Below are 16,457 nucleotides of genomic sequence, written 5' to 3'. Positions count from 1 at the left end.
CTGTCTCTCGTTCCCCTCCCACTGAGAAGCCAGCCACCTGTGCAGCACACACCTCTGCAGCAAACAACACAGGAGACTCATTAATCATTCATTGTCATCAATTAATAATGAAATGCATCAAACACAGAAGATGCAGATGACTACCGGCTCTGCCACTCATTTGACTGTTAGAGGAAGGAATCTCATTTGTTGCAAGAGAACGTTTCCATGAAACGATAGCAGTAAACGGTGCGACTAGAGGCTGATACGCAGTATTTTACTTCAAGTATCCTCCTGAAAGCTGAGCTTTGCATTTAGATTTTGATATTTTTAAGCTTGCATTATTAAAGCAATCTTCTTTTTTCAGACATGTGGTCCACAGAAGAAGAAGATAAAACAGGGAAAAGATGTAAGATAGAAAATAACAATTAAGAATGCAACATTTAGATTATGTAATATTTGCATACAATGCTAGTCACTGCATTGAAACGATATGAATATATAAATATTAGAAGGAATTGAAATATTTGACTGTGTAGAATCTTACAATCAAAAACACGGGAGAATATTACAGCAAGCGGGTCGGCCCTTATTCCCCATCGGATCCTGTGACTCATGTGTTGTAAGATACTTTCAGTCTGCCTGCATTCTGCTCGTCCATCTGCACACACACACGCACACACACATGCACACACACACACACACACACACACACACACACACACACACACACACACACACACACACACACACACAGTCCCTGGCGTCCGTGCTCAGCGTCACTATCGGTGACTGCTGGAGTTGAAAGTGATCCAGAATGCCGAGCTGTGGCTTCTAAGATTATGAGCGGCAGCGACAATAAAAGCCGCCTGTCCCAGACCTCAGCATCGCCGCTGACGAGCAGTGGAAACAAAGTCAGAGCAAACAATGGCCTCCACTGGTCCACAGCCACACAAAGTCAACAGCTCATGCCAGGACTCTTCATCTGAACACGCTCAGCACATTTCTGTCTGGATCGTAATAATGACTGCACACCTGTGCTAATCCAGGAGCATTATGGGAAAAAAATCATGTCAAGTGTGCTTTTGAGTTCATTGGAAATTTAATTCTGAAAGAATAGGTCTGATGACATCCAACAACTAGCCATGCAAATATTTAAACCGGAAATTTTTATGGCATTTCTTATGTTGCTTGCTGCAGTATATCATCTTACACTCGATCCAATAGTGGGCACCCTTTAAACATGTCTGCAATGTCACACACACACACACACACACACACACACACACACACACACACACACACACACACACACACACACCAGCATGCTGAACTTTTGGCACCTCTCCTGATCTGACTGACTGACGGAGGGAGGGAGGTCTCTATAGAGGTAGATTGTATTTCAGTAATATTGCATATTTGTTTGTTTGTTTTCTTCTTTCGAATTAATAAATAAAAAATGAGGAAAATTCCTTATTATACTAGATGTCATACTTGAAATTGCATCATATTTGTAGTATTAAAAGTGGAGATGAAAGTGGAATTATTTTTTATCCATAATACATATAGTCATATCCATCATCCATGAAACTGGAACCTGAAGCTACAGGAGGAGAAGGCTCAAAAGCACAAAGGCTTCCCAGACTGAAGTCGGAGCTCATGCTGTAGAAAGCTCAGGTAGATCTGCAGAACACTCAACGTTGAAAAACAAGGCAGATGTCCAGAAGAACTAAGACGATCCACAAGCTGTAAAGAAGGGCAGTGTGAATGTGTAAAATGTGTGCCGAGGCAGACATCAAATGTAGAAAACAAATCAACTCAAAGTCAATCTCCAGCTGAAAATCCTAAAATGCAGCTCAACATTTGTGGAAAGGAGAAAAGATGGTGAAACTGCAGAATTATTAACTTAAGGAAATGGGGCGGGAGGAGGAATTTGCACACTTATACTTCCGTAAAATCTGATGGCTATTATTAGTTTAGTAACGTGGTTAAACTAGCAAAATGAACACAAAATTAAGAAGTATGTTATAGGTAGTTGGTTATTTCATTATTCATTCACCACTCTGCATCTATCGGCCTGTCCATCCGCTCTTATATCAGGCATCGCATGCAGCCATGAGCTTTCAGGTCATCAGAAACAACAGCACAGCAAACTTGCACTTCCCTGATAAAGTTGCAGTCTGTGGCAACGGCAGCGTGTCACACACTGTTAGTCTCCCAGAAAGCCACATGAACCCACAGTGCCTGCAGCCAAACTGGCGCCGTCCACTTCCTGGGCACACCAGCTCTATTTATAAACTCTTATTAGCGCGGGGTGTTTTCAATGAGGCTAAAATGATAAGACAGCAGCAGGAAAAGTGCTGCTGGTGGTGGGGTGGGGGGTTATTATATATTATATGGAGCAGCAAGAAAACTTTGGGCTGCAAAGTCATTATAATTATCTATAATGTGGAAATACATACAAGAGGGAGCTTCCTCCTCACACCCGGGATAAATACACCCTTATATACACTCTAAATACCCTTATTATACCCTGAAATACACTCTAAATACCCTTATATACAGTATACCCTTATATACACTCTAAATACCCTTATTATACCCTTATATACACTCTAAATACCCTTATATACACTCTTAAGCTAAATATCAGATACCGACTGATTCAAACTGAATTTTTAATTTGTTTATGATTAATTATTATAAATAATTATAAAAAATAAGAGGACCAGGAAAAGTTTTTAACTTTTAACTATATTATTTGAGTCATGTATTTATCACTTAGGAGGATCCCATTTGCTTTTTTTACTTTCCTTTTTACTGCCCATTCACTTTATTTATATGTATTATTATTTTTAACATGTTCAATAAAGTAAACACATAAAATAAATCGCAACATAATCAATAGCGCTCTACAGCCACGCCCCTGACCTAAATGATGCGCGGCCCCTTTAAGAGAAACAAAACACGCGTTTACTTCCGGTATGTGAGCGCTAGCACCGTGCCTTTAATCTACTTTCATACTCAAAAAAGAAACATGAATACACGGTTTCCAGAATACACAGAAGTGCTGACGTAACAATAGAGACAGCGGGTGTGACGTAAAGGTGTGGTATCTTTGCTTAAAGTGCTTTTTTAACGTTAAAATGGCCGGGAGGAAGAGGAGGATGCTAGCATCCACAGTAGCAGCAGACCCTCAACAGGCGGTAAAGAAACCCGAACACCGGAGGGGTTTGACGGTGACACCTGCCGAGCTGAAGAAGAGGAAGACGTGTGGACGTGCTGAGACGGAGCAAAGCCGTTATTTTACCCGTAGAGACCCGCAGCAGCAGCAGCTCAGGCTGGGGGAGGACTTCTTCAACCAACCCTGCATCAGTTTGGCTAAAGCGTTCCTCGGCAAGGTAATGCTGCCGTCCCACCTTAAATCTACACACCCAATTATTGTTTTTCTAAGCAGTTAACGTCACATGATGCTAAATGTTTCTCAGAATAGTCACAGAAGAATCTGGACTTGATTAATGGATTGTGATCAGATTTAGAACATCTTGCTCCTCGTCCCTGCAGGTGTTGGTCCGCAGGTGTGCAGATGGCGCCGAGCTGCGAGGGAGGATCGTGGAAACTGAAGCCTACCTGGGAGGGGAGGACCGAGCTTCACACTCAGCAGGAGGCAAACGCACTGAGAGGAACACAGCCATGTTCATGGAGCCGGGCACCATCTATGTGTATCCAATCTATGGCATCTACCTCTGTATGAACGTGTCTAGTGAAGGTACCACCCAGACTGAATGTCTGGTTTGATCTTAATAAGACACAGCAGTGTTTTTATCATCAGTGGTAAAGGGAGAGGAAGGAGACAGAGTGGAGCCTTGCTGACAGATGCGTGTTGTGTGCTGTCTCCCCAGGGGAGGGCGCTGCCGTGCTGCTGCGCTCCCTCGAGCCCCTGCAGGGTCAGACCGCCATGAGGCAGCTGAGGGCGGCCAGACGCAAAGAGGGAGCACGACGACTGAAGGACAAAGAGCTCTGCAACGGGCCGTCCAAGCTGTGCCAGGCTCTAAATATACCCCGCTGTTTTGACCGCCGAGACCTCGCCTCGGACCACGAGGTGTGGCTGGAGAGGGACCCCGACCCGGGTCCAGCGGGAGCCCACGATGTAGTATCAGCACCGCGCATTGGAATCCAGTCTCATGGGGAATGGGCCAAGAAGCCCTGGAGGTTTTATCTCCGTGGGCACCCGTGTGTCAGCGTCGTGAACAAAGAGGCAGAAAGGCAGTCTGGAAATGTAATGAACAGTTCAGGTCCCTCGGATGCAGAGACGGGACGGCACGAATATCCCTAAAACTACTCTGCCATCTGTTCCCTTTGTGGACTTCACCATTTAGGCAGGACGTCAAGATGCTACGACGACCTCAATAGGGGATTCATTTCATAAGCTGCAACAAAGTAGATTTATGTTACTGAAACAAAGCTGAACTTATAGAATATAACTGAAGTTGGCGACAGTAAGACTCAATATTTGAGTGCCTATTAAAAAATCTATTCTGAAACACATTTTCTCTTTTGTTTACGTCTTCCATCCGTGTCTGACTTGAGAAAGTGTCTTTTGGGTGAATCAGCGAGTTCACAGATGTCTGGCACGCTCTGCTTCTCTTGAAGCAACAACAGCGCCTGATGTTTGGAGCCTTCCCTTTCTTGCCGTCTCTCTCTCCACCTCTGGGATTCCTGAGGAGAGGGAGCTGAATGTCTGGAATGATGGTTACTCAGGTTGCCCCTCTGTGGTCAGTGCAGATCATCTAACACAGTTCAAGTAAAACCCAACTCACCACTAGTTCCACATAAACAACACTTCAGGCACTGCTGGTATGTACAAAATAATTTAATATTGTAAACAAAGATTTGGCTCATAAAGGAAAAACATTTCTACATTTTTTGTAAATCTGCACTTATTGACACAATCATTGTGTCAGTTTTAAAAAGTTGAGCAATTGCACTTAGCTGTGAGCGCGGCGGGCTATTTACTGCTTTTCCAGTTGGTGAGACTTGAGTCCGCCTCGCTGCCATTAATCCATGGGTGACTGAAAGATGGAAATAATGGGATCCTCGTGGTTGGTCACCACAAGGACACTGCGGAACTTGTCAAACAGCGTCTTCAGCTGTGAGCGCCTCATGTTCTCATTGTACATAATCTCCTCCAGGTGGTGATGTCCCCGGAAATAGTGCAGCAGCCTGGAAGCAGTCGACATGAAGGGCAGGAAAATGAGTTTCAGTGAGTCATTATCTGAGCAAATCAACCACAGGACAGGTCGGTCTGCTCTGATGACATGTTTTCTGACTGCGTAGTAGGGACCATAACACTGATTCTGGATTTGGAAGCTTTCTAAACATCTCCTATTTGAAACGTGTGCAGAGCTAACAGCTGAGAAATATTTAAAATATTCTAATTGCAATTAAAAGCACTTTTATTTTCCAAACCAATGCACAAATATCTTGTCATTTCCGAAGGGACAAAGCTTTCTAACATCATGAATCAATGGATGCTCACCACGATGTATCCCATCTGTTAAGACACCTTTATATTGTAGCTCAACAGCCACCATGTCATTTTAATTACACTGTTGCAAGACGGGTCTAATAAACTCTTGGTGTTCAATATCAGTGGATTGACTACTGTAAGGAGAATCTGAGCGTTTTAAAGCGGAGAGGAAAGCTGATTAAAAGCACAGAATATGAATGAGACTTCTGGCTTCATTACCTTGCAAACATGCGCAGATCCTCGGGGTTTTGTGCAGCAGGAACATTCAGAATAATCTGCCTCTCGTGCTCCGACAGGCTGGCTAGCAGCGTCTCGGTCATCCTCTTGTTGAGCGGAGAGTCGCCACCAGGCAGCAGCTCTGCGCTGGAGTTGTCCATGCTGGGACTGGTGAGGGTCATGTCATCACTGCTGGCTTCACACAGAAGCACACAGATGATCATACGTTATATAAATGTTATACCTCTAAGAGTTGTGTGGAGGAAAGAGAGCTAGCTGCGAACATACTTGGGGACCCGAAGCTGAGAGCGCTAGGGGTGCTGAGACTGCGGCCTCCTACCCGGGCAGCCAGTGGAGGGTCTTCATCCCTCGACCCGGGCTCATCCTCGCCGGGCGGGACCAGCAGGCAGACGTACGTGTGCAGCTGGGTCAGCAGGCGGCGCTGCAGCATCCACACCACCATCTGGATGAGCTGGGCCTGGTAAGGAGCAGACTGCATCAGAGTTGAGCCCAGGACGAACAATGAACACGTGAGGCTGAGCATGCTCATGTCCCGAACCAGGTCAAATGTTTTAAATCAGCCCCACTACCCCACAAACTCAAAATAGAGCCCAAAGACAGAGCCCTCTGATCTTGTTCTCATGAAAAATGGAGGCGGCAGGCGCAGGAGCTGATGTCCTTTTGCCATTTATAATTCATTGCCGACACAAGCAGCTATGCCAAAACCAGATGGGTTGGAGGATAACACCAGATGGCTCTGCTCTTACAAGCCAGTATATCGCTGCATGTATGTGGGATTTATGCTTTCACTTTGCTTTAATTTGTACAAAAATGTCTGCTTTTGTTCACAATGTTATATTCTAATCTAAAAAAAGTTTACATCTTTCAAATTAGAATAACGCTAATAACGCTTAATAATTACACTCATTAATGATACACTATTATCTGATTAGTCCTACCTCTTGTGCAGGAGCTTCCAGGGGGTTTCTGAACTCGGCCAGTGAGACAGGCAGGGAGAACTTGGCTAACATGGAGGGCAGATCATGACCAGGAAACAGCTGGGCAAAGTGTTCAGCCAACGGGGAGTATCTATTCAGGAAGACATGCAAGACCATTAGCATGCCGATATAAAACCAATTATCCACTTAAAGTTACTACTTAAAGTTGCATGCATTTGTCTGACTTTATCAACAACCCCTTTATGTTTTTGACACCCATGTATTTGACATGAGGAACACTCACAGGCAGATGTTGGCGTGAGGAGACAGCATGTAGACGTTGTTCTCACACAGCGGGTAGATGATGATGGCTTTGCCCCAATAAACCAAGTGAGCAGCAATTTGAAAGATCTGAGGGAGAATTATTGGAGAATGATAAAAATGGTGTGAAATAAGACCATTTAAACAAAAACCTTTGTGTGTGTGTATATAGATATATATATACCGTCCACTAGATGGCAGTAATACACCATCAACAGATCTTTTGACTCGTATTATTTTTAACAGATCTCATCCCTCTCCTTTTTGAATGTTGTAAATATTTTACCTAGTTGTAACAGCTGTATGTGCTTCATACAGTTAAAAGGACCGTGATCTTTGATTCTCCCTATATTAGAAAGGCATGTATAACTTTGATGGCACTGCAGAGACTCCTTACCTTTTATATATTGTTTTTAAATAGAAATATATACCAAACAATCTACATATTTGTAATTATGAAACCATGCTGGGTTTGTAAAGTGTGGCGGTGTGACTGTTACCTGCAGTAAGGCCAGGTCAGCATCCTGTGCCAGCTGCTGCAGGTTTTTCACCGCTGAGCAGGTTTTGATGAGGCGCACCATCGCAGGCGAGCAATCCAGAGGAAGCTGGCTGAGCAGAGCCTTCTCACTCTCCAGCAGCAGCAGGGCATGATAGGGTCTGTAGGATCACACAACATATGAAGGAATATATCCAAATAAAACAGCTTTCTCTCAACTTCATAGCCTGAATGCACTAATTCCACCTTTGCCGCTCCAAAAGACGGAACTATGGGGAGGTAGAAGTTGACCACAACTGATGTACGTATGGTGAAGCATCAGTAGGTGGCAGTATGGTCCACAGAACATTTTACATGGTTTCTTCATAGGAGTTGAACTGGAACAAAACTGAAGCTCATAAAACGGTCCTTAACCCGCTATTAAAGACATAACACTCCTTCAACACAAAAAACACTCACTCTCAGTTCATCAGCGGGACCTTTGATCAGTGCATCTAACAACATAGATTAAAAGGCATTCTAACAATCATGCACTACTTGGTCCTCCTTATTGTTCCTTTTCCTCAACCAGGCAGCCTTGGAGTCAGATTAACACATGAACACTATGCTGCTTTAAGGTGCCATTCAAAATGGAGTATACATGAATAGAACATTTCTTCTTCTATCCCCAAGAGATGTTGCATTTGTGGAAAAGTGTATAAAAATAAGAGTTAATGCTCTAAATGTCATAAATAGCTAATTAAAGGGTGACCATTTGTCTGTAATATCCATTCTATCCGTTTGATAAGAAGCCTCCTAACCCTCGATGTGTTTTTGCTTTGAGACGGGGGACATTGGGTGGAGTATCTGTGGTTAGGTATGATAGGCCTTTTTCAGTTTCACATTGACATGCTGCCAAAATTGTCATTTGCAACCCACACAGTTAAGAAACGTTTTCTTCGGTGCGTAAAAAACAAACCTTATAGCTTTAAGGCTGCGCTCCAACGCCTCGGGGGGGATATAGTTCCCTCCAATCCTGTGGATCTTGTGTGGTAAACAGAAGCTCACCTCCAGCCAGTTATTAATATGTAGTCGCACCACACCGGTTGTACAAAGGCTGCAAAAACATGAAGAACAGAGTTCATACAGAGTCAGCTGTATGAACAATGTAAGGAAGAACAATGCATGACATGTTTAATCACACACCTGTCATAAGCCTCCTTCAGGTCCCGGGCTAGTTTACATTTGGGGAGAATTTGTCGAAACGGGGACTGTGGGCTTCCGTCCGCTTCGATCAGGAAAAACAACACAACATTTTATAGTTTTGTACGTAATGTTCGTAATTGTACGATGGGACAAGTGAGCGTCTCACTCTCGGTCATGGTGGTAATCTCATCCTGGACGGCCAGCATCAGCTTGGCCTCTCGGGTCAGGTACTGGCAGCGCCGCTCCTCGTGCTGCAGGGCGATGGCGATGCGGCGGGACAAATTGTGCATGCAGCAGATGACGGACGGGTCAGCATTCGCCTGTCGAGGCCGGAAATGAAAACATGTATATCACAGCTTCACAGCTCAGCCATTACCTAACAACTGCATTTACAAATTCAGCTTTCATTCAAACTGTAAAACATGGACGAGCCTTTAATATTCAGATTATACTTGCACTAAATATCTTAGGTTATGTGTAATACAGAATCAGTTTTGTTTTTAATTAAGCCAATGTAAATTAATAGACAGTTTATTAGTTTCACCTATTTAATCAGGTGCAGGGCAGTCTAATGTAATAACCCTCTAATAACTCCTATTACTGTGAAGCTTACTGATCCGTTTTTATTGAAGTTTTTTTGTAATATTCTGTTCTCTTATTGGGTAGTTAAATGAGGATGGACACATACATGCCATCAGTAGATATAAAAACAAAAAAACAAGGCTGATCTGTATTTATGAAAATGTTGAATGAAAAAGCTCATGGATTTTTAATTGTTAAATGTTTGTAAAATGATTAACATGCTACCGTGTTAAAATAACCCAAATGGGACCGCTAGAAATGTCAAGGGTACAAATACCACAGTTGCAGGGCAGAAAACATGACTGAGCACTTCTTGGCCCAGCTCAGCTGTGCTGGTTAGAGTGACTCAGCATGGGCAGGAACACGCGTTGCCTCGTCGGGCAGCATGATTAAGCAGAACTAATTGGCCCCGATTCACCCGAGTTCCCATGCCCTCACAGATAAAGTATAGTGGAATATTATCACACACCCCACCCCTTCACAGGACTCCTAGATTAACAGAACACACAATATCAGCGTCCCACCCACAGCCAGCTGACTTAATTGGCCATAATAAAAAAATGTACCAGTTATACACAACTTATTTAAACTGGTATTGCAGAAAGCTAACTACAAATTAAACTGTAAATCCTTCAGATGGAGTCTGTTCATACCCGGAGTGCAAACACCACATTAAACAAGATCATCGTCGGCATTTCTCTCTTGGGTGAAGGATCGGTTTTAGAAACCTGCACAGACAGAGAAACATTCACAACATGCATAAAATAAGAAACGTGTGATAACAAAATATTATAAAACGTATGTATAGCATCTCAATGTATTTGTGATATATGAATCCTTACTTTAAATATAATACAAATATAACACAATCTATAAATATAACACAATGTTAGCTCTGCAATAAATCAACATTTGTCAGACCTGAAATATTCAGTGTTATTAAGTGTTAATTGATCACAATGTATAAGTCGTGTACGAGGTGTTGTTTCACTAATTACAGTATAATATAATTAGTTCCTGTTATTTTCACAGAAACACCTTATATTACAATCATATATAGGATTTCATTGATGATACATGTTTTTGTCACAACTATATTTAGTTCTGGGTGATATTCAAATATCAAATATAACTGATATTTTTAACCAAATACCTCAATATCAACAGTGCAACAACAAACAAGCTGTATAGGGGGCGCTGCTGAGGTTTAGACTCCTGTGCCAAAATACATACATTTAAGGGTCGAAATGAGTCTCATCATAGACAGACATCACTATTATAATAACAATCTGAATATAAATAAAGACGGCTCATTATCAATCACAGGTGTGTTTCTGTGATTCGTGATTCTCCGACAACATATCACACTAGATTTGTTGTTGTGCTCTTAAACCTTCACTGAAACTGATGAGTGATTTGGTTCCTAACCTGGATGATGGGAGGATGCTGCAGGAGAGTAGGGTGGCCCACGAATCGAACATTGTCGATCTTCAGTTCAAACTTCTTCCCACACATATCAGATTTGGTGGCCAGGATCGTGGCGAGGATGATGTCGGAGAACCTTAAAGGAGGAAGAACAGCCTCAATCAGACAAGTGTGTGATGAGAGGTTACAGAGAGACAGTTTAAATGAGCACTGTTTGTTTACATTGTTCAACATTCCTGTCTATAAGAGGGGTTGTGTTAATCAGTTGCATCTGCCTGCAATGTAATTCAACACTGACAGTATAAATCATAAAAGCTTGTGTGGCTACTGGAGAGTAGAGAAGAGGAAGAAGCCTCCTCGCAGAGACTGTGAAGTCGCTGTATGAATGAAGAATGTGAAAGACACATGCTGGTTGGACTTAAGTAACTCATGCTGCAATCAAAGGGATCAAAATCAAGGCGTTAACTTCCAGAAAACAAAATTAAAGACATTATAGACTTACCTCACCAACACAATCTGAAAGGAATGTGTCGTAGTCGCTTTATTGGAGTTTGCATTGATTGATGTTTTGGTTTGTCTACATGCTAGAGGTGATATAATCAATATGAATTTACTTGAATTAAAGTTTTAAACTGTTGGATTTTTTAAAGGCATACAGAGGAAAACTGAAATCCTGAATTAACCAAAGGAATTATTCACTGGATGTGCTAATGATAATTGAGGAGGATTTTACTGAGATCAGGCTCGGGGATCCATATAGGACACAAAATAGGAAAGAAGGGGGTAAAAATAAGACAGGGGTGATCTAAGCGGAGGAAAGGTGGTTTAGAATGATTTGGTCTTACCCTGCTACCAACTGTTCGTCAGTTAGTGGAGATTGTTCTCTGAAATGGGAATTGGGCCATAAAAAAGAAGAAAAAAGCAAACAAAAAGGAAAATGCAACACACAGTTGGGCTGAATGCATAGAATGGACATCAACACAACCCGAACAGACATGTGATACCGTGATGTGAAAACGCTGGTCTGCATGTTGATTCATGGAAATGACCCTGAGAAACGCCAGCTCAACGCTGTCATACATGCAACTACAAATGTTCACAGTCCTCCAAAAATACTGAGAAACTAGTTCATGCACATACTGGTCTTTATTAAGCTGTTACTGCATGACTTCAAACTAGTATTGCTGCTTAAAGAAGACAAATTACTGGCCATATACTAGTTCCTATTTCATATAGTACATTTAAATGTGGCTTAAAGTGTAAGCTAGCATCTATATTTTATATTAGTTCTATATCCCGGTATTATCGATCTAAAAGGCATTTAAGGTCATACATTTTTAAAAACCCATAATGCCTGTTTGCTGTGGAGTCAGTGGGAGATAAATGAGCAAAAGAAGAGAAGTATGACAGTTTTTTCTCATCATGCCAAGTGAGATGAATTGATAGACACTGTAGAATTATCTGCTTCTTACAGCCGTGAGACTGACCTATGAATGACGAGCATTACCATCTATCAAGCACACGACTGGGAGGTTCTCTGATATTTTCATTTTCTTTCAGGAAAAGAAATTAACATCTTTGAGTGCAAACAGGAAGGAGTTTCAAATGTTGAATAGCCCAGTATTTCATTTTTATGTCTAACTCACATAACCGGTGTTGACCACACTGCAGAAAATACGGCCATTTTTCTCCTATATTACAGGTTTCCAACATGTTTGTACTTATTTCAGTATCTTCATTCTCATGTGGCCAAACACATTGCTCAACGTAACTATTGTCACATCTGTCACCAACCTTATATGTTTTTAATCTATGAACACTTCCCGTTTGTGATCTTACCATTTCTACGATCTAACATCTAATGTTCATGTGAAGCTATGTAAAATCCCTTTATTCATCTGAAGTAGAGGATTGGAGGCTTTTTTAATTCCCAGTACAGATAAGCAAGTGTATTGAAAAAGCAGCTGGAGCTGTGATAACAGTCATGGGACATACAGACACATGGTGAGGTGAGTTTTAGGTTTTGAAGTACAACACATATAGCCTTTTCTTTTAATTAATAAAGTAAAATAAAATGTAACCACATGAGTTCAATTGAATATTGACCATCAAATGAAAAATACAATGAAGTTTTTGAAAAAATAAGATCCAATGCAAAAGCAAGGGAAACCTTATGAGAGTGGCTGCTGTGGATCTTAGAATGGTGTGTCCACCTACAGTCAATCTACCTTCATGATGCATTTATAAACCCAGCAATATTAAATGAACACCAAAAAAGTACCTTGAATCACCATCCTGATCTTCAAGGCCATCCCCGGTTGTGTTCAGAGCGTATGGACTTCGTTGTTTTGCTTGTGGGCAGAAATCACAGCATTAGTTCACGGTTATTGATGCGAATTAGAAAAGCATGGGTCAGGACACAAAACAAAATGTTACAATAACAATACTGATGTCAAGCATGTGTCAGAGAGGTAATCCCTATTCTTTTCCTGTATTAACCCATGGTTTGTTGTTGTCTCTGGTAGTAAGAGTCTATTAGTGACCATTGATGCTCCAAGCAAAGCAGTTTTCCAGTGTTTCTCATGTAAGTGACCAAACATGCCAAGAAAACTAACTATGAAAGTTCTATAAAAGCCAAGACATACTGCTGATTTGCATTAACCTATTTATTTTTTTAGTTTCCTAAAACACATTACATTACATTACAGTTCCATCTGATATCTGCAAGTATCTGCAAGAGTATGTGTGAAGGTTCTCAGTCGTCCAGGTCATCATTGAGAGCTTTATCGTAGACAGCTGGACTTGCTTTGGGCTTCCGAAGACGTTTTAACCTCTTAGCCAAAACGCTTTCACAGTTCTGGAAGACGCATCTTTGAAAATCTAAGGCAAGTCCAGCTAATAGCTACGATAAAGACCAAGGGATAATTGTATAGGTAACATAAACAGCTAGGCTGTTGTATTGTACTTGTATTTGATTTGTATTGTATTTGTTTGTTTTTATTGTATTGTATTTGTATTGTATAGTATTTGTTATATTGTATTTTTATTGTATTGTATTGTATTTGTTTGTTTTTATTGTATTGTATTTGTATTGCATTGTATTTGTTATATTGTATTTTTATTGTATTGTATTGTATTTGTATTGTACTGTATTTGTATTGTATTGTATTTGTTATATTGTATTTTTATTGTATTGTATTTGTATTGTACTGTATTTGTATTGTATTGTAGTTATATTGTATTTGTTATATTGTATTTGTATTGTATTGTATTTGTATTGTATTGTATTTGTTATATTGTATTTTTATTGTATTGTATTTGTATTGTATTGTATTTGTTATATTGTATTTGTATTGTATTTGTATTGTATTGTATTTGTTATATTGTATTTGTATTGTATTGTATTGTATTGTATTTGTTATATTGTATTTGTATTGTATTGTATTTGTTATATTGTATTTGTATTGTATTGTATTTGTATTGTATTGTATTTGTTATATTGTATTTTTATTGTATTTGTATTGTATTGTATTTGTATTGTATTGTATTTGTATTGTATTTGTTATATTGTATTTGTTATATTGTATTTTTATTGTATTGTATTGTATTTGTATTGTACTGTATTTGTATTGTATTGTAGTTATATTGTATTTGTTATATTGTATTTGTATTGTATTGTATTTGGGAACGTTAGTCACTTTGCCCAGCATCTGTAAATGTGTATCTTGTGTGAAAGTGAAAGTTTATTCAATTCAATGGAGATTTATGGGCATCGTGAGAAACACACAGGTATGATATACCTACAAACCTATACCTATATACTTACAATAAGTAAGGATCTACTAACAACACATACATATGTTAACAGTATAATTACAGTTGATCTTAATTAAAGATGCATACAGTAGGTTTTATGCACATAATTAGATATAAAAGTAAATAGCTACAGACACAGCACTGTGTAGGTACAGAGATAAGTGGCCAAATGTACGTGCAGATATCAGAATAAAGAGGGAATTAATTATTACGCAATAAATAGAAAGTTGGCGTTGAGTGACTGTGGCTAACTGTTGCTAGCGGCTGATGCTAACGGCGGCTAACTGATGCTAACGACTGATGCTACGCCTACCTGTCAGAGCCGAAGGGCATTCAGCCACTCTTTGGAAAGGGTACCGGAAGAGCAGCTTGTTCCCTCGGCTGCCGGAGCTGACCAGTATGACGCTAATCGGGCTGGTCTTATCGCCGCTTTTGTACACTCTGTTTTGGGACTGGCTGTACATGGATCTCCGGTCGTCCGGTAACCCGGTTAATGGGTTGAACATCGTGTTAGCATTCTAGCTAACGTTCGCTGCGACACAGTAACGGTGACAGTTAGCTCGCTGTGGTTAATGTACGCCACACACCGACACCAAACCCTCAATAAAGTTACAGTCTGAGTGGAATTAAACCGGAGGCCCTGACGACGAGGTCCCCCTACCGCACATCATACTGCGGATTGTTTTGTGTCACCTTGGAAAACGTTCGGCTGGAAACAGAGGCGGCGGCTATAATAGGTTCCCATATATATATACCTATATGGGAACCTATTATAGCCGCCGCTATATATATATACGTGTGTGTGTATATACGTGTGTGTGTGTATAAAAATAATAATACATTTTATTTATAGTCCCCTTTTCATTGGAAGATCTCACTCAAAGGGATACACGTTAAAAGCAGTTTTGTTAAAAATAAAAAAAAATAAAAAAAATTTTTTTTATTTTTATTTTTTTTAAACATCTAAGAGGAGAACCAAAAGTTTTGCTAAAAAGAAATGTCTTAAGACCTTTAAAAACATTCAGTGGATTGTGGTTCCCTCAAGGTGTCAGGCGCATGTATAGGCTATATATATATATATATATATATATATTCTGCGCCCTCTCCACAGCAGGCTGACTGTTTATTCAACACACACAGGAAAAGAAGACCAATTATTGCCTTCACAAATAATGTTGAAAAGCTGTAAGAACTTAAGTAATGCATTCAATCCTTACTTGCAACAAACCATTCTCATGCGAGGAGGCTACCTGGGAGAGATCCAGAGAGATCTAGTTGACCGGGACGAGGTGTGACAGATCTGATGAGGCACCTAAGTGCAGAAAAGTGCAAGGCAATGTACTCATTGTGAGATAGCAACAACTTTTTATTGTATTATAAATATTGATGGACATCACTTTAATGTTTTCACATATCTTAATCTAGAATAATATAGCCTAATACATAATAATTATTTTCTGTATGTGCAAATCTGCAAAGTAATCGGTAAAACTATCAAATACATACACGTAAAATATCCATCACTTACTATATGAAATACAAAAATGCCGTCTATTCTATACACTGTCTGATTTATACATATAGGCTAAATTGATCTTGAAGACAAGCATTCATCAGTTGTGATTTTCCAAACAAAATTTTACATTGATAATGTTTCAAGACAGACATTGTCCTAATGTTCATTGCATCAAATCAGAGTCAAGTCAGAGCTTCCTGACCTGCAGGAGCCCCTCTGCTGGATTACTTCACCCTGTGATCAGGGTGTTATGGAGGCTTTTAAGTCAACCACATCACCAAGAGTGCCTAACATTAACGTCATCATCATAGATCGCATTACGCAGATGGAAATATTTCCTCCACTGTGGGCACAATCTAAGTGTTGCAGATTAACCATTTCCTTATCAATTTCTGCAAATCCGTAATACTTGACCAACCCCCTGCCCTGCTGCATCCAATGATTGGATTGGAT

At 40.4% G+C, this 16,457-nt stretch overlaps 2 protein-coding genes across 6 annotated transcripts; one reads left to right on the top strand and one right to left on the bottom strand.

Annotated features, from left to right (window-relative positions):
- Nucleotides 1–2,826: 2,826 nt before the first annotated feature.
- mpg (N-methylpurine DNA glycosylase) lies at nt 2,827–4,692 on the top strand. The gene is made up of 3 exons (XM_084036940.1): nt 2,827–3,380; nt 3,544–3,748; nt 3,882–4,692. The coding sequence occupies exons 1-3, from the start codon at nt 3,126–3,128 to the stop codon at nt 4,313–4,315; spliced, it is 894 nt and encodes a 297-aa protein (XP_083893066.1). The 5' UTR covers nt 2,827–3,125; the 3' UTR covers nt 4,316–4,692.
- A 142-nt stretch (nt 4,693–4,834) lies between these two features.
- Nucleotides 4,835–15,811, bottom strand: nprl3 (NPR3-like, GATOR1 complex subunit). Of its 5 annotated transcripts, none has more exons than XM_084036939.1 (14): nt 15,706–15,811; nt 12,954–13,023; nt 11,518–11,556; nt 10,676–10,808; nt 9,901–9,975; nt 8,832–8,985; nt 8,666–8,747; nt 8,439–8,576; nt 7,485–7,641; nt 6,968–7,074; nt 6,685–6,814; nt 6,014–6,203; nt 5,729–5,921; nt 4,835–5,202 (listed from the first exon to the last, which is right to left on the bottom strand). In XM_084036939.1, exons 4-14 carry the CDS (start codon nt 10,760–10,762, stop codon nt 5,037–5,039), a joined length of 1,479 nt encoding a protein of 492 aa, XP_083893065.1. In that variant the 5' UTR covers nt 10,763–10,808; nt 11,518–11,556; nt 12,954–13,023; nt 15,706–15,811; the 3' UTR covers nt 4,835–5,036. The 5 variants fall into 5 exon arrangements, with proteins under 5 accessions (XP_083893065.1, XP_083893061.1, XP_083893063.1 ...); XM_084036935.1 differs by lacking the exon at nt 15,706–15,811 and adding an exon at nt 14,802–15,182; XM_084036937.1 differs by lacking the exon at nt 11,518–11,556 and having other exon boundaries at nt 15,706–15,810.
- Nucleotides 15,812–16,457: the final 646 nt, after the last annotated feature.

The sequence above is a fragment of the Eutrigla gurnardus genome (genome assembly GCF_963514095.1).
Source record: "Eutrigla gurnardus genome assembly, chromosome: 20".
Taxonomy (NCBI): Eukaryota; Metazoa; Chordata; class Actinopteri; order Perciformes; family Triglidae; genus Eutrigla; species Eutrigla gurnardus.
Note: the sequence above shows the minus strand (reverse complement) of the source record. Positions and strands in the feature narration are given on the sequence as shown.

Bases quoted from the DNA above. Each gene is read 5' to 3' on its own strand.
- mpg (XM_084036940.1), top strand. From the start codon at position 3,126: ATGGCCGGGAGGAAGAGGAGGATGCTAGCATCCACAGTAGCAGCAGAC. The intron at 3,381-3,543 runs GTAATGCTGCCG...TCGTCCCTGCAG, and splicing joins CTAAAGCGTTCCTCGGCAAG to GTGTTGGTCCGCAGGTGTGC. The intron at 3,749-3,881 runs GTACCACCCAGA...CTGTCTCCCCAG, and splicing joins TATGAACGTGTCTAGTGAAG to GGGAGGGCGCTGCCGTGCTG.
- nprl3 (XM_084036935.1), bottom strand. From the start codon at position 14,994: ATGTTCAACCCATTAACCGGGTTACCGGACGACCGGAGATCCATGTAC. The intron at 9,976-10,675 runs GTTAGGAACCAA...CTGTCTGTGCAG, and splicing joins AGCATCCTCCCATCATCCAG to GTTTCTAAAACCGATCCTTC. The intron at 7,075-7,484 runs GTAACAGTCACA...ATTCTCCCTCAG, and splicing joins CTGACCTGGCCTTACTGCAG to ATCTTTCAAATTGCTGCTCA.